General features: G+C 40.8%; 1 protein-coding gene and 1 long non-coding RNA gene across 3 annotated transcripts; both read right to left on the bottom strand.

Annotated features, from left to right (window-relative positions):
* Positions 1-1,740: 1,740 nt before the first annotated feature.
* On the bottom strand, positions 1,741-6,015 carry LOC134455623 (uncharacterized). Its single transcript, XR_010036136.1, has 5 exons — positions 5,677-6,015; positions 3,937-4,039; positions 3,710-3,808; positions 2,793-2,898; positions 1,741-2,652 (listed from the first exon to the last, which is right to left on the bottom strand). It is a non-coding gene; the product is annotated as an uncharacterized LOC134455623 (long non-coding RNA).
* Positions 6,016-9,054: 3,039 nt separating this feature from the next.
* On the bottom strand, positions 9,055-21,520 carry selenoj (selenoprotein J). 2 transcript variants are annotated; one of them, XM_063206803.1, is made up of 10 exons: positions 21,500-21,520; positions 19,583-19,649; positions 17,295-17,474; positions 16,925-17,023; positions 15,811-15,903; positions 14,294-14,450; positions 13,826-13,941; positions 13,011-13,088; positions 11,984-12,123; positions 9,055-9,944 (listed from the first exon to the last, which is right to left on the bottom strand). In XM_063206803.1, the coding sequence occupies exons 2-10, from the start codon at positions 19,647-19,649 to the stop codon at positions 9,846-9,848; spliced, it is 1,029 nt and encodes a 342-aa protein (XP_063062873.1). In that variant the 5' UTR covers positions 21,500-21,520; the 3' UTR covers positions 9,055-9,845. The 2 variants fall into 2 exon arrangements, with proteins under 2 accessions (XP_063062873.1, XP_063062872.1); XM_063206802.1 differs by lacking the exon at positions 21,500-21,520 and adding an exon at positions 20,729-20,790.
* Between the last annotated feature and the right edge of the window lie 1,028 nt (positions 21,521-22,548).

Below are 22,548 nucleotides of genomic sequence, written 5' to 3'. Positions count from 1 at the left end.
ATGCATATCCTGTGACTATTACTTACTTACAAAACGTTAAGGTTGTGCTTGACAACCGGAGAAAACCTCAGAGTCAACATGATCTTACTTTAAGTTATATTCAAAGAACAGTACATTTTTGCAAAACAACGAGGCAAGTATCACTTAGAATGGCATACAATGCTGTTTCTCCAGTACCAGGTAAATTACCTGAAATTGCATAGGATGTAGTCTGCATGTCAGTGGAATCAGAAGTAATTAAAATGCACATGGTGTGGAGTGGTGGTGACTGCGTAGATGTTTAAAAAAATGTCCAGTGACTACAGAGCAACTTGAAGTGAGAAATGTTCCAGTACCTTGGCCCACGTGTTGGTTGAGATGGTTATATCGTACACATATTCAAAAGAGGCAAAAACAGAGTTAAACTGTGGTGGATATGCCAAGTTACACACCCAGTAGAGCATGAAAAGCTTGTCACTGCGCAAGTCAGGCAATCAGCAACAGGAATGGTTACGTTGTCATCCATGGCAGTGATGACAATGCCATGTCAAACTCTCGCCTCCTAGTAGTGGGGTCCTTGAAACCTTCTCAGTGTCAGTGCCGAGGGATGCAAAGTTGGTTCCAGTCTGAAAGAATTTTTAAGATTTGAGAGAGAGAGAGAAAGAGAGAGAGAGAGAGAGAGATACATCAATGGTGCTTAGCCCCATAATGCACGCCATACCATCTGAAACATGCTGTAATAGTCATTGAAAGGTTAATTGCCAGTACTACTCTACTATGACATAACATAGGGCCTTTATTATCACCCAGTGAGCAGACGGAACGTCTTCTGATTGGCTGAGCAGGTGTCCTTTATTCCCCGGTAGCAGGACACCTATGATGTCATGCGGGCGTGCGGGCGTCCAAGTTGCTTCTTTTCTAACTTTCTGGCGAAGTGCCGTTACTAGTTCTATCGCATCTGGTTGTCTAGTCAAGACCGCGTCGTTAGTTCTATCGCATCTGGTTGTCTAGTCAAGACCCCGTTACTAATTCTATCGCATCTGGTTGTCAAGTCAAAAACCCAGTCGTCAATTCTATCGCATTTGGTTGTCAAGTCACCCCAACATTCTGTGCGCGTCCTTATGCCTCCGATAGAGGCGCGTCTCACTAGATTAGGAAGTGGTGCCCATAGCAACGTACCAAGCGCAGTGGTGAATCTACCTTCTCACGAAGCCTTAGATCAACATGTTAATAAATGAATACTTAAATGCTGGTAACCGGGTGATAAGCGGAATAGCGGCCTTCGAGGTGTCCCGATATCAAGGGAAAATGGACTTGGCGAAGCGAACAGCCCTTCGGCTGCGCCGTCGGGCTGTTTAGAACGCTCCGCCTCGTCCATTATTTCCCTTGATATCGGGACACCTCGTCGTCCGCTATTCCATACGTAATGCACTGCGACTCAGTAATTGCCATTCTGGTAACCACAAAATTCATAACGCCCCGTTTTAACAGGTTATATAGAAAGCTTTACTCTACTGAGTGAACGGTATAAATCATGCAGTATCTGGAAGCTTAATTAACACCAAGTATAGCCAAAATCAACAATGCACACAACTATATCGTGACTTGTTCTTTCTAAATAAAGGTTAAAAAAATGTCTGGCAGACGTACCAAACTTGGCATCTCCAGAAAGCGTGGAAATTTCTCAAAGATGTCACGCATGGAGGAGGAGTTCTCAACGATCCTGGAAAATACAACAAATTGACAAAATGTAACCCAAATACTCCAATCAATGAAACGGTGGGCTCAGTGTCATAGGCCTAACAGCAGAAGGCACCAAGGGTGCGTTTGTAAACTGCCGCTCTGAGCACACAACAATTGGTAATGTCATGTATGAGCAGTGGTGGACAAAGTAAAAGTAAAAGTTTTTTTTTTTTTTTTTTAAACAGTTTCTTTCCAACACAGGTAACTTATCTGAGTAAAAAGTAGACCAATGTACTTGTCTTACGATGAGCTGATTCTGCACAGGTTGGATTGAGTTTGTGGTGGGTTCTTGTTAGGTTTTTATTGTTTTTCAGTAATAACACAGTCTATCTCAATAGGTAGGTATACTGGAGCAAACGGTGTAACAGCTATGTAATATCATGTGCTACTGTTGTAATTACACCACAAAAGTACTTTTACTTTGTCCACCACTGTGTACGAGTGTGTTATTCAGACTGTTAGATAGTAGACATTTGAAACACACATTTGGTGCAGATTTATTAAAATTTGCTTACCGGTACATTTAGAAACTGTTTTTTTTCCAGTATTTTTAGACATGGTGCTACAAAGGGGATCAATGTACTGTAACCAGGCAGCTGCCATCCTTAACCCTGTAGTGCAGCGTTATGGCTCTATGTAATGTCATAGCAATGTTGTTTTATGTGTTTAAGCATTTTCAGCAAGTGAATAGGGTCGCTGGCGACCTATCCTCTCAAAATAACACAAAAGATGAACAGGATGCATCTCTGATTAACAGTGTGTCGTTCAAACTGTTAAGACATTTGAAACACACATACATGTGGTGTACATTTGTGAATGGTTGCTAACCTTTAGAAATTCTGTCAATGTTCAGAAGCATTTGCAGACATGGTCCAGGGGGCTCAAGTACGACCAGAGAGCAACCATCCAGCAATAAGGATATCTTCTCACCTGCACACAACATTAACACACAACACACAACATTAATTTGCATCTCATATTGACAGCATGAAATACATAGCATGTTTAGCACTTTGACTTTTATAAAATACATGGATTGGTTTTGTGTGAATTCATGAACTTAAACTCACCTCTTGCAACAGTGTTTATTTTCTCTGAGGTACACCACACCAGAGGAATCACTCAGTGTAATCAGACAGCTTCCATGTAGGATCCTTCAGTAATATTCTCAGTCATCTGCAAAGCATGACAGCACAAAACATGAACATGATTATGCATTTATAGGCCTTATTATTACAAGAAAATAATGAAAAATGATAACACCACGACACAATATGATGATGAATAGGCCTAGAGTATGAAACATCTAAAAGATACATGTCTGTATACATGTAAAATGTTTTTTTGTTTGTTTGTTTTATATCATTGATCATTTTCCCAGACGGATTGACAACAGATGGCTCAAAGAATTCAGTGTGCTAAACTGGAGGGCAAAAAGAGCAGATTATCTATCTTTCTGGATATTTTACTCATCACTTGAAATTAAATCTAAATCTAAATCTAATCTAAGATGTCACGCATAGAGGAGGAGTCCTCAACGATCCTGGAAAATACAACAAATTGAGAAAATGTAACCCAAATACTCCAATCAATGAAACGGTGGGCTCAGTGTCATTGGCCTAACAGCAGAAGGCACTAAGGGTGCGTTTGTAAACTGTCGCTCCGAGCACATAACATATTGGTCATGTCATGTATGAGTGTGTTATTCAGACTGTTAGATAGTAGACATTTGAAACACACATTTGGTGCAGAGTTATTAAAAAAATGCTTACATTTACAAACTGATTTTTCTCAGCATTTTTAGACATGGTGCTACAAAGGGGATCAATGTACTGTAACCAGGCAGCTGCCATTATTCCTTAACTATCCTCTCAAAATAACACACGGCATGAACAGCACGCATCTCTGATTAACAGTGTGTGCTTCAAACTGTTAAGACATTTGAAACACACATACATGTGGTGTAAATTTATGAATGGTTGCTAACCTTTAGAAATTCTGTCAATGTTCAGAAGCATTTGCAGATATGGTCCACTACGACCAGAGCTACCATCCAGCAATAAGGATATCTTGGCCATCTTCTCAGCTGCAATAATAACACACAACATTAGTATGCATCTCATATTGACAGCATGAAATACAGAGCAAGTTAGAACTTTGACTTTTTAAAAATACATGGATAGGTTTTGTGTGACTTTATAAACTTAAACTCACCTCTTGCAACAGTGTTTATTTCTCTGAGGTACACCACACCAGAGGAATCACTCCGTGTAATCAGCCAGCTTCCATGTAGGATCCTTCAGCAATATTCTGTCATCTGCAAAGCAAGACAGCACAAAACATGAACATGATTATGTATAAATATGCCTAATTATTACACAAAAATAAAGTTTGAAAAATGATAACACCACCATGACACAATAGGCTGAATAGGCCTACAATATGAAACATCTATAAGATGCATTTCTTAAATTGTTTTCATTGATCATTTTCCCACACTGATTGACACCAGATGGCTCAAAGAATTCAGTGTGCTAAGCTAGAGGGCAAAAAGAACAGATTATATATCTTTCTGGATATTTTACTCATCACTTGAAATGAAATCTGATGCATAGCCCACTTGTTAAGACCTCTAAAATCACTAGGCCTACTAGTAGATCCAAAAAGGATGGGCAAAGAAATCTAAATATTTATTGCAGTAAGCATACAAATTAAGCATCTTTGATTAAGCCAAAAAAAGCACCCTACACATCTGGGTGTTTCTGGGCTCATTATTTCAGGAGAAATCTGTCAAATAGGTAATGCCTATTTATTGAAAAGAACACGATCTGATGGCTGACAGTGGTTTCTCCACAGAGAGAACAGCCCACAGAGTTGGCAGTAACAGAATGGGACAAAACAGCACACTGTGTGCACAATAACAAGTTCAGAATCAGTTTACTTACTCACTTCCTTTACACAACGAACAGGGAAAGGCACATGTGTTAAAACATACTTCAGAGCAAGTGTATAGTCAAAATGAGTTCGTTTCTAACAATAAAAATCAGGCATAAGTTGTGGCTACTTCAAGCTTCTGAGTCAGCTAAAAGATAAGCTGATGTTGCTAACGAACTTCTAGCTAGCTCTTCTCTCTGGTATTTGTGTTTTACTTTGGCTCAAGTACATTAACTGGATATCTTCAGAGCATAATTATACTCAAAGGGAGTTCGTTTCTAACAAAAAAAAAAGACTTTAGCTAGCTAATGTTGCTAGCGGACAAGAGATTCATTATTCAGTTTGGCTAGCTCTAATGTTGCTAGCGGACATTTAGCTAGCTCTTAACTTTGGCGCCAACAGTCTTACAACACTAACTTGGCATGTTGTAACTTCAGAACAAAATTATATCCAAAATGTGTTCGTTTCTAACAAGAAACCAATATTCAATTATGAATACATCGGGCTATTTCAAACATCCCTCAACAAAGGCAACATGATTTGACCGTTAGACTATAGCTAATTGTTGCTAGCGAACCACCTCATCATGCAGCGCTAGCTCTTTCAGGTGAAGAGGCCGGCGCAAACAATCTCTGGCCGGCGGGGAAGCACTCCCTTCGGCCCTCCTCCAGAAACCACTGATAGCTATGTTGCTAGCGGACATTTAGCTAGGTCTTGACTCTGACATGGGTGTTTTGGCACCACTGGACAAGTTTTATAGCTCTTTCGGAGCAAATCTATATTGTACATTTCGTAGAGTTTGTTTCTATCAAAACACAAACTTTCCAACAAAGTTGTGAAAACAACCTAGGACTAAGTTAGCATACCGGTAGTTATAATAGTGGCCTGTTAGCGGAGGTATGGTCTGAAGACAAATTCATTGCAAATTACCATCCTGAACAAGAAACAGTTTCGTTATTCACTGTATATTTGGCATTGTCTTGAAATTATTAACGAAACATTGAAAATAAACGAACTTACCTCACAAAGTGTTTGAATTCCACCAATATCTCAAACGGCTTTCCTGCAGCACCAAGATGGCGGCTTTGTCAGAAAATTGAGAAGCAGAGTTACGTACTTGACGTTGAGCGTCAGACCTGCGTCAGTTACCAATCTCTTAGTTAACATTTGCTTAACCAATGATATTAGTCATTTTTCAACCAATCTGTTATTAAAGTTAACCAATATCTTTGTTAAATCAACCAATTTGTTCTTAACCAATGATATTAGTTGTTAGATAACCAATTTGTTTGTTTAATAGTTACCAATGTCACAGTTAATTTGACCAATATTGCCTCAACCAACGAGATTAGTCACTTTTTTAACCAATCTCTTTTAAGGGTGTAGCCACCTTTACAACAGACCCCTATCATTTGGTCCCCTGAAAATATAACTTAATTGTATTGCAAAAAAATATTTATTTACAAAACATGTCATATTTCATGTGAAACTGAATAACATAAAATTTACACTGGGGGCCGGATAAGACAGTCACCCCTGGAATAAAGGAACATTTGAAGTGTTTCGTTTTTGCTTTTTGCAATGCAATGCCCAACACAAAAAAAAATGTCAATTTCCCAATTTTTGTTCCAAAATGAATGGAAAAAACATTTTGCAATGAAGCTCTTCATTTATAGGAAACACGTTACATGGCTGGCTCCAATTACTTGTGATGTGTGCAGTTACCTGCTGTGTGGACCGATATACAGGCCGTGTCAGGTGACTCCTCTCATTAGCCTACCAACGCACACATGTTTACAAGCCCCCTTCCAGCTGTGTAGACCTACATTCCCCCAACTCTGAGATTTGTGAGAGTTGTGACATCTATACACACATAATTGCACGTCTCTGCATTGAACTATTAGTACATCCGAAAGATTTGAAACATTTCCATCAGGCATGAAAACGGGTCAGGGGTGAAAAAGGTGAGAAAGGTGCTGCGTGGCGCGGTGGCATGGAGCGGCACGTGTGCTGCAGTGGTGCGCACGCATGGGTGGTGTGCAGTGGCGTTTTTGGGGGACAGTGTTGAGTCATACTAGGGGGGTCTGGGGGCATGGTCTCCCATGGGAGAAAATTTAGCTAAAACCGTCTTTAAATTATGAATTTTGAGCATACTGTAGCGACCCAGGGACAGTGAACATAAGAAGAACTGTCAACCATCTTCGTTACTTCATGATTGTCATGCTGTCATGTCTGATGAGGGGGGCAGATAGGCAGACAGACAGACAGACAGATAGACAGATAGACAGATAGATAGAATGGGTTTTGGTTCTCAGGCTTTTTTTAAAAATAAATTCCCCCTTGACCTCATCAAAACCCTGCCAATGCCCCCCTTAAAAATAAAATAGACTAATGCCCCCCAATGGCAACTAAGCAACTAAGCAACTTCATCATATTTCAGACAACTTGTAATACAAAAAATCTTTGACACAGTTTGGATAAACTACTGAAATTTGTGTCCATTCACCTAGTATATCTGTTTCCCTATAAAAAAAAAAATAATAGGAAAGCTCCAACTTTGACCGTGAAAAAAAAACTGTTTGACCGTGTTCCACCAGATTTTTAATATGTAATTTAGATGTAGGCTACCAAGGGATTACAAAAAACTTGGCATGATTCCTAAAACAATTTGTCCCGTGTCAAACGATTGACTAAGTTAGGCTTCGCTCTTTCTCCCTCTCCCTCTCTCTCGTGCGTGCTATAAGAAGCCGCAGCATTCGAAGCAGGTTGGATGCCTCGCGTAGATATGCGCTTCTTCCCCGGCCGTAGCGCATACTATTTCGCCATTCCGTAGCGCACAGACCCGTTAAAATAGCCGTCAGGAAAACGTGCCGTAAGCCTACCCAGCTTTCATTAACGGAGCTCTTTTGAGAATAAATAGGCTACTTTTTTCACGTGGGCAGGGCAAATGCGGTTTCAAATTATTAGGAAAACAGCTTAACTTCTGTAGCTATCTACGTCCACTCCCTTCTCATCGAAATGCTTGCGTCTTGATGTTCTCATAACAAGAATCATGATCTCAAATAGCTACCTCTCTGGGAAACGTGTAGACTATCTGTGACAGATCGTTTGGACATTTTCTTATAATCAGAGATGTTCTAGAACTAAAAAGAAAGATATTTGATACAACCACGCCAGCCCCGCAGACCAAAGCTTCACCTGTTTAAAACGCTTTCAAATATAAGTATGAAGGGCGGGACTTAGATTGAGCTCGTTCACGTTATTGGCTGTGCCGACAGCAACAAATGCTGTGATTGGTCAAACGTCATTGTCAGTTGTGGAAAGTTTTCTGCGGTAGAGCGCTACACAATGATACAGTAACTTGGCGCTACACTTTTCTCCTCGCTTGACACCCCCCCCCCACACACACACACACCCCCAAAATTTTCTCCTCAGATCTACACGATTCACAGAAATGACCCATTTTGATATCAAAACGGCGAATTTCGCCGAAAGGTGAGGGATTTTCATGCCTGTCCATGTACAAGGTGTTTCTAAAATGTCAACCCTTTAGTAGCCAATGCACCAATATGAATTTGCAATAGTAAGCTAATGAATGCTTTATGTGTTCCTGACATTCAAGCACACTGGGTATTTGTCTTTCTCTGCATTCTCTCCCATTTGATGAGTACTGTAGAACTATACCATTTGTTAACAGAACAAATTCATTACTGTGAATCAGGCACAAATTTGGGTACGTTGGCTGTATACCGGTAATTAATATATGACTGAAAAGAAAAAGATTGTCGGGGTGTTTATAGTGGGAAAGGATGTGAATGGTTCAATTGTAAAGTAAAGCAATAACTTATTTTCACACAGAGAAAATCAAAGTTGTCAGTTAACATCTTGGATCTGTCTTGAATAGGCAAATATGCAGAACAGAAATCAGCAGAACTTTTGTCCGCTGTTGACCTCAATAATTACGCCATGTCATCCACCCAACAGCTGAACAACTGCTGACAGCAGGATTTGTTGTTTTTATTTTTGTGCTCAGATGGTGTAGTTTTCAATTTAGTATTTGCAGTCACATTATTTTTTTGTACAGTAACAACAGGTCAGCTCCTTTGTGGGGGAGATATGTTGCTGTCGTGTTGGGTCCTCACAGACTGTAAATCACTACATCTCTGTTATTTCACTTTCTAAAGAGTAAAGGGTAAATGGCAAGAACATTTAATCGTGTTGAAATTCACTTTCTTTTTGGCAATATTATATTATATTTGGCAATATAATGATAAAGTTCTGCTCTAAAATTTAAGTCAAGTCTTGAGCTCCAGTAACCTCACTAGAGGTTACATATACACCATTTCTCAGTCAGACAGCCCCAAGATAGACAAATGAACATGATTAAGACACCATTGCAACTTTTTCATGTAGGTTTTATTCGTTTTACACACATTGGGTCCTCGGCCAAAATACATAAAAGTACTCGGTGTCAGAAAATGTTTTCTAGTAGTGATGGTCTTCATAGTGGTATTGGCCCATGTTAAATGCATAATCAGAGCACACTGCACATGAGACAAAACAAAGTAGCATCAAGTTATGTCCATCAAGACTTTAAGACAAAACCTTCATTGGCTGTTTCGTTACAGTGCTATTGTGGGACTGAAACATTGTAAGAAAATCCATTATGAACTACTTAAAAATCAGTTTAATCATTGATCCTGGCCCTAATCTGGTGTTAATAATTCCATTACGTAATTTGATTTGCCTGCTTATTTAACTCTGGAGATAATACTCTACTGACTATAATAAGTAAACATAGTAACATTGGCATAAGAGAGATCTTAAGGCCTCTGGCTGACGAGCTTGGTGGCTAGCTGGAGCAGCGGTGGATATCTCAGGCCCATTTTAAATGCATAATCAGAGCAGACTGCACATGAGATAAAACAAAGTAGCATCAAGTTATGTCCATCAAGACTTTAAGACAAAACCTTCATTGGCTGTTTCGTTACAGTGCTATTGTGGGACTGAAACATTGTAAGAAAATCCATTATGAACTACTTAAAAATCAGTTTAATCATTGATTTCTGGCCCTAATCTGATGTTAATTATTCCATTACATAATTTGATTTGCCTGCTTATTTAACTCTGGAGATAATACTCTACTGACTACAATAAGTAAACATAGTAACATTGGCATAAGAGAGATCTTAAGGCCTCTGGCTGACGAGCTTGGTGGCTAGCTGGAGCAGCAGTGGATATCTCAGGGTCTTGCTCTTCCAGGCCTCAGGGATCCCCGCAGGGCCCACCTGAAAACACAGACAAAACCGATCAACGCCATGACGCCCATCTGAAAGGCAGAGCACAAAAAGGCAACGCACGCACACACTAAAAGAAGTGATTTCTCAAGCCAGTAAACAACATCCATTACCGAGAGCTGACCAATGACTTTGGCAGCAGTAAAGCAAGCAGAGAAGCCATGGATGTAAGCGAACTGTACACACATGCTCATAAACAGGACCCCCCCCTCCCATTACACTGAAGACCAATTTATTGTCCCCAGAAGTCCCAGGTTGCATGCCATTTACATAATGTGTAATCAAAAAAGTAGGAATGTGTGAGTGTTGTTCCCATACTCTAGCTTGTCTTTGAGCCTGTGTGTGTGTTATCTGAGGACAGATATAGGATGCAAGACCACACCAAACGTCTTCAATCGGACTCGCACTACTGCCACAATACCCATGGGGATGCTATAGACAGGAACCTTCTTAGGGTAATTATCTATAATGCTTCTGGTAATTGACAAAAAAGTAGGCTGCTACTGAGGAAAAAACAACATCCCCGTGCCTTTGCAGATTGGGCAGCGTGCCCACACACATTACTACTCTCATTGCCACCGTTTAGCCTACTAGGCCAAGGCGGGATATAGGACAAATATCACAAGACAAGGAAACCAAAGTGCTCACGACAAGTGTACCTTAGCCCTAAAATGGCCATTCCCTTACTGAGCTACTGCAATGCAGTAATAAAACAAATATCACCACCAGACAAGGAAATGAAAAAGGAAGGATAACATTGTCATAATAAATGTACCTGAACCCTGAAATGCCCTTTGCAATACTGAGACACGGCGGGCGATAAAACAAATCTCACCAGACAAGGAAACATATCTGAAGGGAAAAGTCTCTTATCATAACTGAGCTTCCAAACACCATTTTATACTTAGCCAAGGTGGGACATGAAACACGAATCACATATCATGGTACTTGAGCCCTGAAACATCTACTGAACCCAGGTGGGAAATTATTAAACATCTATAATGTGGCAAAGAAAAGGAAAGAAAAGGAAAGTGCAGGGAAACACCTTTCTTACCTCAGATCTGAAACACCATTTACTCTACTAAAGCAAGGCAGGAAATAAAACAATGATAACACTTCAGAATAACTACCTCTAAAAGCTTCATAAACAATGAACTAATTGTAAAAAAACATTTACAAATGTTTGTATATCAGCAAGAAATGCTATGTTAACACAGCAGACACAGCACAGTCGCATCTGTCCTGGACATTTCTCCTTTAAAAACCAGAAGGTATGAAACCACTTGATATAGAGGTATTCAGGCAAACACACATACAACTCATCCAGTAGAAGTTCATTCCCACTCTACTGTGCGGTTATGGTTTGCTTCTTACCATTCACAAACATTTGAAAATGTTTTGTTTATGATAAGTTCATTAATGCATGTTAATAAACTGCTTATAAAGTTTCTAGGGGTAGTTAAAAAGTGTAAAAGTGTTACAAAAACAATTACCACGAGACAAAGGAAATAAAAAGCAAAGGTAAACTCCTCATCATGAGAGCATTGTGAGGGCAAAGGTATTTTTTGAAATAAGGTTCGCACACTTTTTCGTACAGATTTTTTCTTCTTTAAGTTATTTTTTCTTCTTTTTATTCATTCATTCAATGGCAATGAAGTTTCGACCTCTCGGTCTTCATCAGATTCATCAGAGAGGTCGAAACGTCATTGCCATAGAATGAATGAATAAAAAGAAGAAAAAATAACTTCAAGAAGAAAAAATCCAAAGAAGTGTGCGAACCTTATTTAAAAAAAATACGTAATCTTTTTGTTCAGCACCAGGGATTGTGCACAAGTAACTCTCTACAAGAGTATCAGAGGGCAAAGGTGCCATACCATCATCCAAGGACCTGGGTTTTCTGTGGTAATTTCCTGATCTCTCTCTCTCTCTCTCTCTCTCTCTCTCTCTCTCTCTCTCTCTCTCTCTCTCTCTCTCAAGTGTAATAAAAAAAATGTTTTTGTTTTTTTTAAAGTCACTTCTCATCATCTTACCTGAGCCCCAAAGCAGGCCCCGATGAAGGAGGATCGACTGCAGGTGCATCCCCCGCATCGCATGGTGGTCCGGACCGCCTCATCCAGCTGGCTGGACGTCAGGACTCCGTGCAATGCGCCTTGGAACGCACCTGGCAAACCTGAGGTATGGTACAGTGGATGGCAAGAGTGGGATAAACTATGGGATAAAATATCAGACTAAGTTATAATGTTGATACTGCAAGAACCATTTTACAGTGCTATATATTGTTGCAATGTGCCTCGGAATGCACCTGCCAAATGATGAATGGAAGAGAAGCTATGCATATGGAAAGGGTCAACCATGAAAAACACTGATGCCCATAGTTCCTTTTATTGAAACCATCTGTGTTATTTGCGATCACATTTATTCTAGGAGTATATGTGTAACTTGAATTCCTTTCATTAGACGTTAGGTATTGTATGTTAAACAATACAGATTATTAAAATAGAAGACAAGGTTACTAGTTCCGAAAAAAAAAATCAACTAAAAGTTACGCTTTCCAAATTAAAGACAACACAGAAAAACCTACTACCGGTACTTAAAATGATATCGATATCATACAGTTTACAATGTTACATACCAGTCTGTGTTAGTTTGTGTTAGAAACACTTTCAAATGATGAACAAAGACAGGGTGCCATGGTCAATTTACAGTTTAAACTGACTTTGCACTAAATGCGTTGGCCTATATACACAAAACTACATTTCAGATTTGTAGACCATTCCACAGTAATAAATATTCTTTTAGGGAGAAAGAAGGTGGGGAGGGGTGTAGAATAGGGTGTTAGCTGCACACATGTCTGTAGTATCGTAAGAATGGCTGATTCATTAATTGTGGGGATCAAAGGCGAGACCGGAGCAGCCCCTCTGCCGGAACTGAGCGAGCGGGCGAGCTGATCTGGGCTCAGCCCTGTGCTGACAATAACAAGGTGGCGCCAAAAAGAACAGACTGGCTCCTGCTGGGGCCAGCGTGCGGTCGCTGGTGATTAGAGCCTACAGGGCGTACCTCATGCGTTAGTGAACACGGCAGGTATCAGCTCCTGGGCAGGCTTAGCCAGGTTCTCCTTGACCTGATGGATGTGTGCTGCAGTGATGAAAGGGAGAGAGAGCGAGAGAGAGCGAGAGAGAGAGCGAAAGAGAGAGAGAGAGAGAAAGAGAGAAAGGAAGAGAGTTACTCTTGCTGAAATGCTGGTTTTAACACTTTCCACGTGGCCCATAAAAAACGAGGTCAGACAGCGTGGAGTCCGGGTTTCCTGCATTTTACTCTCTTTCAGTAACGTCATAATTGTTGCACTCAAAGCCAATCAGCCCATCAGAAGGGCTGTAGTGGCCCATAAAATGCTCCAAAGAGCCAGTTCTAAAGCTGAGGATCTATAGTGCATTTTCAGCCATAGTCTCCATCTTTATAGCTGTCTATTAGCTATAGCATATTAGCTGCCTTGTAAACAAAGTTGCAAAGACGCACTTGAGTGGCATAAGTATTGTTGGAGATCACTCGCTTGTTGTTGGCCATCACCAGACTACAAGTGGCATATAGTAGTCTGGAAGCCATCTACTGTATTCATTTTCCTGTAGGGTAGGTTGATCTAAACTATTTAAAATCTAAATCTAAAGCTGGTTTCACATCTCAGGTGGACATGGTGAACCCATAAACAAACAATAAGCTTCCGTTTGTCTATTATGGCTTGCCCTCCCCCATTCTGTGGTTGGAATCCCAAATTCAGGCGAACATTTCAGTCAGGGCTTCAATGCTGTCCTTCAGATCGTAATGACCGCACAAGGCAGCATGGGTATGCTCCGGCTAGTTGTCAGCTGTCATACCTGCCATTGCTTTGTCTAGATCCTGCGGATTATTCCTTTTTGGGTCGTTTAGCTGCGCCAACACAGTATCCAAGGCCTTGGGATCTGGGCCATTAAGAATAAAATGCTCCAGGAATCTGAAAAAATATAAACGGTACAATATGTAAAATATCTAACAGGGATGCTGATTGGATGGCAGTTAGAAATGATTGACGGACATTGAAAGACAGGATGCAGTTTAAAATAGTCCCAATACCAAGGCTAAAAGAATTCTGGCAATGTGTGCTCGTCATGCTAGAAAGCATGCATCCTTGCTAACGATGACATGTCAATTCAAGGACCTCAATCAACAGCAGCTTGTTGCGGTTGAAAAGCTAAATACATTCAATCATTTCTTCGCTTGGAAAAATCAGTCGCAGAATAGCTCATTATTCTCCTCCTGATTGCTGTATTCAGGCTGCTGTGCCAGGGGGTCTACTACTACTATACCTGGCTGCGACCAGGGTGACAGCCACACACATGTCGTTGTTTTGGGTGACACGTATGGCGTCCTCGACCCTCTCTAGCATCTCGGGCCTGCCGGCGTACAGGGCCACTACGGGGGCCAGCTTCGTTATCCCATCCATCTGGTTGTCATCGTCACAGCCTGAGGAGACCCACAACAGACACAATAGTGTAACCTTTGTGCTTAGAGAGATGGAATTTTGCATAACAAACACAGGCTAACAGTTTAACAGTACAGGTTAACAGTTAGCACAATTCCATAAATTGGTTTGTAACAGTTTTTAGCTGTATGGCTAAATGTATACTTTTCCTGAACAAAAATGGACAAATGTTTGCCTTTTGGAATATGGGAGGGTGAGGGTCACATGAATATTCTAAGGTCCAAAATGGGGTCACGGCGAAAAATAAGTTTGGGACCACTGGTGTTCCACGTCATTAGTGCCTTGAGTGGCGAATGAGTTTGGACGTGCGCGAGAGGTGGAAAACTTCTGCATGCAATGTATACCGTGTTGACTTGTGTTGGACAGTCACTTTTACAAGGGTTACAAAAAAGTGCACACTATGTATTGATTCGAGCCATTGCAAATCCAAACAAAATATCCAGCCAATTTTTTAATTTCCTTTGAATAGTGTTTGATAATGGCATAACTGATGGATCTTTGCCATCACAAAAAAATCTAATCTCAATTGAAAACAAATGACCAGATTCAACTATGGTAGACAATACCAAATAGGCCACTCCAAGTGATGGGATTTCAGCTTCCTGATTGATATTGATATTTGTCTGTAAACTGTAATGTCTCTTAAAAAATTAAATGAAACCTGAGTCACAAGACAATAGCTTTTCCTGTAAGCTATGAGATCAGGTTATATCATCAGAGTTCTATAAAACAGGCCTTGAGGCTTGTTCTCTACAGGATAGTGAATGTGTTTCAGATTAAAAGATATCATTGTACATTACATTGCAAAAAACATCCTGTGGCTCTATGCTAATGATTTTTGTGTCCATGTACATCTGTTTTCTCAAAACCGAAAGAGGATCATCATCTGTATAGCTTATATAGACCTTAAAGTCATGCTCAGCTGTCTTTGTGGCGCCCCCAACAAGCCTGTCGGAGGTACGTAATTTTTAAAGCTACATGTGGCAAATTCTGACAACGAACCACAAAAGCGGTAGGGAGAGACACTGTTCGTCTATGAATGACTCCAGCTGACTTGTGAAGGTAATTCATTAACTTGAAAATCCTACTTAGTGTCTCATTAAGACAGCACATTTGTAGGCAGAGCAACCTCTGATAGTACAAGAGAAAAATAGAGAACAGTAGTACAGCATTCATGAGAGCAACATTCAACTGGTGATTGTTTTGCACACCTCAGCTGGCAGGTACTTTGGAGATGACCCATAGGTCGCGGAATCAGAAGAAAAATAACTGTATAGCTCCCGCATACTGACCATTTCGCTGTGCGGTAGTTACAGAGTTGTTTTCTAATGAGAACATTACCTGTTGATTCCTTGCCAGCATCCACGTTCTTGATGAAGCCTTTGATGCTTCCATGCCTCCAAGGCCCAGGAATAGGAAGCTCAGCCTTGGGCCCTACGAAGGACACAGACATAGAAACAGAACAGAGAGTCATTTTCATTTTTCAAGAATGGTCTTCCCCCTTTGTGCACATGTGTAACTGAGGTAATCTGCGCTAGTTGGCCACTCAGGGCTTGAACCTGCCACGTCAATGCTCTATGTCGGACATGGGAGGCACCGCATGACATCGCTGAGCTAAAGGTCCAGACAGATAGCAGAGCGCTGCCAATACTGTATGAGGCTTTGGGAGGGAGGTTTACTTAAGTTCTACTGCTGAACTCTACTAGTTGGCATTCGTTACACTCACCCCCCGAAACCTCATTCCCATGCCGGGTCTACAGGTATGAGTTTCTCAAAAGGGAAGTTGTTAGCCTGTTAGCAACTTCCGTAGTTGCCAATGGGAAAATGCATTGAAAGCAACGAAGTAGCTAATGTAGTAAGCAACTTTGGTTTCGAGAAATTCACCCCTGGGTATGACACCAGTATAACTGAGCTCCTCCTGTGCTAGTTCGCCACTCAGGGCTTGAAACGGCAACCTACCAGTTAACGCTTCAGTTCAGGAATGGAAGGCACAGCATGATATCGCTGAGCTAAAGGTGCAGCCCGGTAGCTCAGCACTCAGGTTTACTAACGCTTTTCTGGCAAACTCAGCTAGTTGGCATCTGTTACTTACACGTGCAAAAAATAATATTAATAGTAATACCCATATTAATATTACTATTAGATATTGCCGTAACATGATGATATAATATGCATTAATGTGAAGATGCTAAAGATTGTTTAGGCCTTTTCTCTTAAAAAAAAGAACTAAAACATTATTTATCTGTCACAATTGTCATTATTTATTGGTCACAGTTACAGTTAGCTTTGTAGATTGGATACAAGGTCTGTTGTGCTTTAGTGACCAGAGCAGGCGGCAGGAATCAGAGCAGAAGTGTTGAGGGATCAGATGTCAAGTGCTTACACTCTTTTGCTTATCTGTCCCTCTTTCTCTGGGACCCATGGGGCCATCTTCTGAAGGACTCAAAACACTCACCTCCTTTCTCTCTGTAAGGGTTGTTGAGAGGAAGGTCGTACACCGTCTCTGGGCCAAAAAACTTGTATGTGCGCTTTGCGAGGTCTCCTGCATTCACACCTAGTTTGGAAATAAAGTCAGTTACTTGATTTGGTGTAGTGCTGCAAACAAAAAAAATACAGACACATCATCCACAACAGAAATTGGAATTTGATCTATTTAGAACATAGAAAAAGAGAAGTATTAAAAAATATGTACAATAGTGGTAGTGGCAAATAACGAGCCGTGTTTACAAACATTCCTCAAAAAGACAAACAGAGCAATTCAACCTATTCTTTAAGCATGGCAGTACAGGTGCACACTTCATAAAGCATGGGCAAAGATGCCTCACCCCCACACTCTACCAGGGACTCCAGCAGTACATAGGCCTGGTCTCCATAGCAGGACTGCTCCCCCGTCTTCCTGACGTAAAAGGGGTTGGCAGACTCGGGTCGAAACTCTGGAGACGGCTCCAGCTCATCCAAAAGCTCCTTTAGCCTCTCCGGTCGGTAGTTCCAGTGAAGAGGCTGGGCTACCGTACAAACAACAAACAAGGAAATGAAAACAATCAAACGAGGAAGTGCACGATTGGACAAAGGAATTTCCCCTCTAGCTTTAGCGAATGAGTGGGAATGTTTCACTATTGGAAGAATGGATGGTGACCTCCTTGTGATCCTCAGAAGTCTAGACAGACATAGCCTGACTGCTGCTGCTATTATGGATTTAGAGGCAATTTTGAAGAATAAGCATTTCCTATCCACACCCACTGACAAAAAAAAATCTCTAAAGGAATGAGGGACTAAACGTCTCAATGACTACATTTACATAACGTTTCTAATTCCGAATTAATAATTCTGAATTAAATAGTTCTGCTGAGTTTACTTTGATCTTACTTGAGTCTACTTTGGAATTAAATTAAATGTCTCATGTAAAAGTAACAAATGAGAAAGAGTGAAGGGAATGTAGCCATTGAAGGAATTGCTACGCAGCATAGGGCGGTTCAACGAAAGGGAAGCCGAAGGGAGGGGGTGCACAAAGGGTCCAGTTGTCCCAGGCCCAAGAGAGGGAGGATAGGAGAGTGGGGGCAGAATTGGGTCCCCGTAAAATTGTTTACATTGGGTGGGGGGCCTTTCAGATGGCTTTGTCCGGGGCCCAGCCCTGGTGGCGATAGAGGGTGCAGAGAGACAAATGCAAAAAGCTCACGTAATTTTGTTTCCTTCACATATAGTTAACAGCCGATAAATATATCTAGTGCCACAATCGCTCTTTAATAGTCAAAAGGTGTTAAATATTAGCCAACGTCTGCTGTGCACAAACAAAAATACTTTCATGATGCGTGCCAAATTGCTTATCAACATGGCATTGGTGTTCAGTGTACAGATGGCAAGCCATGATAAGACTACTGCCAACTAGGGGGCCTAATGCTGCAGTAACTTAGTCAGCATTACTAATCTACGTAAACAGGGAGAGAGGCTCTATGGCAGGGGTGCCCAACCCTGTCGATCGCGAGCTACCAGTCGATCTCGAGGGGAGTGGCAGTCGATCGCGAGACATGTAATGTGACGGGGGAAATATTGTCTTTCAAAAGTAGGCTATGTAGCAAGCTGCTGGTACTGTATTGGTTAGATAATTAGTCCCACGGTAACACAGAATGAGGGGAAAGCATTAGGAAGTGACCGTCAGGGTATTGCAGTTGATTCATGTGCGCACACATGTAACATCGGATCAGTAACAGAACATGTGCGCAACGATGCGTTATGACGCGGCGATGTGCGAGAATCTTCGTCCAAATCGCTAGTCGCATGTATCATCGCTAACTGCGTTTACATCGAGTGCCGCGTGTCAGGGAAATGTTAGTTGCTGACATGTATGGAATTCACTTCAATTTGTGCTGTTTCTTGCTCCAGTTGTGGACAAAACGATTGGACAAACTCACAATAGAAAGCCTTTGCTGTGCTACTGTCCCAGAGAGCTGAAAAAAAACCTTCATAGAAGAAGTCATTCTTAACAGGGGTGTTAACCAATCCAATGAGTTCTCTCATCTCTCTCTCTCTCTCCCTCTCTCTCTCATAGTAAAGTGAACTTAACTAGCCTACTTTTTACCAATAACAAATGGTGAATTTCTGAGCCCTTTTTAATTTGTACCACTGAAGGCATGATGCTTCATCATATTTTAGAAATATGGCCTTTGTGCCTACATATGCATTTTATATACCAAATGTTTATCATTTTGAAATTGTTTCAGTTGTTTATGACTTGTGTATGACTGAAATTATCTCTGCATATCAGTGCTGCAATTGCTTTGTAAACATAGGCTATTCAACACACTTTAAAAACACACTGAAAAGATACGGCCATAGTAGCCTACTAAAAACATTTTGTGCATAATAATGGTGATTAATAAATGGTGATCTAAAATTTTCACACCGACATCCTTAAATTTGACTTGGTAGATCACGGCAGACCATCAACTTCAAAAGTAGATCTCGGTTAAAAAAAGGTTGGGCACCCCTGCTCTATGGCATACCATGATGCCTTTTGTGTTAAATAACAGCATAGATGCTATTATTTAACACAAAAGGCATCATGTGGTTACACATATTAGCATCTGAAACGTGCAACATCTGTTCAATACAGTACCTGCAGCATCAGCAACTGCCGCTCCAATGATGGCCCCCACTGCTCTGTCAGCAAGAGTCAAGGCCATCTGAAACATTGAAAGGAGACTCCTCATCAACATATGCATTATGCACTGGCGCATACATTTGGGATGCAATGTGGTATTGCTCCCATATGTTTAACAAAGGCATGTCAAGACCAACAATATGTATCCCCCCTCCCATAATGTACATCTCTATGACCCTGCTTCATTTATAACTTGGACACATAGGCCTACATGTTTCATTGGAGGAATTGGTCGAGCTTTGAGTAAGAAAAAAAAAACCCTTGTGCTTTGGCTTAGCCCAAGTTTTATAGCCCATGTGCTGAACTGTCTCTTTGGATCGAATGTGGCATGTGACCAAGTATTCTCCACTAGAACTACCGAGCCTTGTTCGTGTTTGCTGCCCACCTATCCTATCTCGATTCCCTGATTGACGCTCCCAACCCAGGACGCTCCCATTTCATCTCGCTCCCACTAGCCAGACTATCGGTACCACCGCCATATGACGGAGCCAGTTATCTTGTTGATGTTAGTTTTTTGTTTCTAACCCTAACCTTAACCCTAAACCTAACCCTAACCTTAACCCTAAACCTAACCCTAACCCTAACCCTAAATTGCTTGTATGTGGCAGTATATGATAATACGTGAAATATAATCGGGTAGGACCGCACGTCCGGGAGTGATAGAAACACCTGGGACCGCACGTCCGGGAGCGATCTCAGTTGGGAGTCTCCATCCCCTTACCTCCTATCTCGAATGCACACATTCACACACAAACGGACATGCCCCTACCTGCAGACATTTAGCACACCCTTTAATTCATGTAAAGCGGTTTTGATATGAATGTTTGTTTGTGTTGTTTTTGGGACAGCTATGACGCTGAGAGGCGAGCACTAGAGCTACTACTATTACTATTACGACCTGTTAGGTAAGAGGAAGCTCACAGCACAAACGTTACGGAACAAATTGTTCTGTAAGCTATACATTTGTTCAACCAAAACTGCGAACAAACATGCAGGCATCACAAAATAAACGTTGCTGTTGTCTGGTCGTTTTATTAACTTGTGTTATGAGCGCCAGCGTCAGTTACGTGAAAATATTAGAGTAAACGAAAGGTTGTTTACCTTTAGCCCTGTCCTCTGCTGAGCGGCAAACATTAGGTGCCGACGAGAAGCACGGATCAATTTCTAAGGTTCCGGGCTGTTGTGTGACTCACAGGCTCCAGGCATACGCCAACTCTATTCCCACCCACCCCCCGTTTCACTATACTTTTGAAGATGTGTGCAAGCTTTTTGTTGAGATAAATGCTCTAAAATTTGTTATGAATGTTTTCTGGCGGAGTTGACCCCGTGTTAAGGGTCCCACTGTTGTAGCATCTAGCCTATGTCATCTTTTTCCTTTTTTGGTCTATCAAGTCTTGTGTGCATACAATAAGCCTACTTGTTATCTTTCATGTTATTATGTTTCTCACTTTGGAATCCTCACTGCTAATGTGTTTTCCCTTTTGAAACCATAAGTAGCCTAGGCCTATGTGTTCATATCTTCCTGAAACGTCTGCACTTGTTTTTGTGACCTCCACCGATGCAAAACTGTTTTCTTGATTTGTAATGATATGTTTATTATTATATAATTATTATTATATGTAATTACAATTAAAATGATAATAATAATGATAATTAATATGTATTATGATTATTATTATGATTATTATTATGATTATTATTATTATTATTATTATTATTATTATTATCAGAGCTACTTTTCTATATTAGGCTATTCTTGCATTCTCTCTGTTATTATTATTATTATCATTATTGTTGTTATTATTACTATCATTAAGTAGGCCAAAAGTACACCTTAACCTCTACCCTTCATTAACATTACATGAAACCTACCTTTTGATGAACTGACTGAAGAGCCTGTCAGTGAATGGTACACTTGAAGTAACACATTTCAAAACTGCTGGTGTGAGAGGCGCTGTGGCTTGAGAAGTGAGATAACCACCAAAAACATGGACACTCCCTTTGGCCTAAAATCCAATCATCTTAAAGTTGCGCTCAGCGAACACACCCTTATTATTTCATAACAAACAGTTGTCAGTGCCAGTTGCTCAGCTGCTGATGTCTTCACTAACTTGGGGAAGAAGTGTGTGTGTGTGTGTGTGTGTGTGTGTGTGTGTGTGTGTGTGTGTGTGTGTGTGTGTGTGTGTGTGTGTGTGTGTGTGTGTGTGTGTGTGTGTGTGTGTGCGCGCGCGCGTGTGCGTGTGCATGTAAACACACAGTCACTCTTACAAAAGCAGAAGCTGTCAGCTGAGTGAAATGAAGTGATATAGGGTATCTGCATGATGACAGGAAGGGCAGATTCTTTAATGTTCCTGCCATTGCCTATGCACAATAATATAATAGGCCTAATAATAATACAGGCTGAGATTACATTAGTTGAAAAACGTCCTTAGTAATCCCTTTAATATTTAGTATTTTTGGGGGCTTTTTGGCCTTTATTATTATATTACAAGTGTGGGAGTAGAAAGGAAATGATTGGGAGAGAGAGATGGGTCAGGGCCGGAAAATGACCCCGGTCAGACTCCAATGTAAGCCCAAATGTGGGGGGTTTAGCGCACTGCGCCACAGTAATCCCTTTATATGTACAAACTATATTCATATGTTTTTGATGGATTTACTTTATTATTTCATTTTATTCTATTTAAATGTTTTATGTTCTGTCAGGGACTACAGATTAACCTTAGGCTAACTCTGGTACAATGCATAAAATGGCAACATTTACATTTTAATTGTACATGGTCCTTATAATAAACTGAATTGAATTGAAATGTATTTACCTTATTCTCTTATTCACCTCTTATTCGCCTCTCTTATTCAGCTCTTTCAGAGCACATTGTATACTACAGCGCAGATGAAGTAATGGTGACATTGACTGGCTTAAC

This window comes from Engraulis encrasicolus, chromosome 9 (genome assembly GCF_034702125.1).
Source record: "Engraulis encrasicolus isolate BLACKSEA-1 chromosome 9, IST_EnEncr_1.0, whole genome shotgun sequence".
NCBI classification, from domain to species: domain Eukaryota; kingdom Metazoa; phylum Chordata; class Actinopteri; order Clupeiformes; family Engraulidae; genus Engraulis; species Engraulis encrasicolus.
This window is presented reverse-complemented; position numbering and strand designations above follow the sequence as displayed.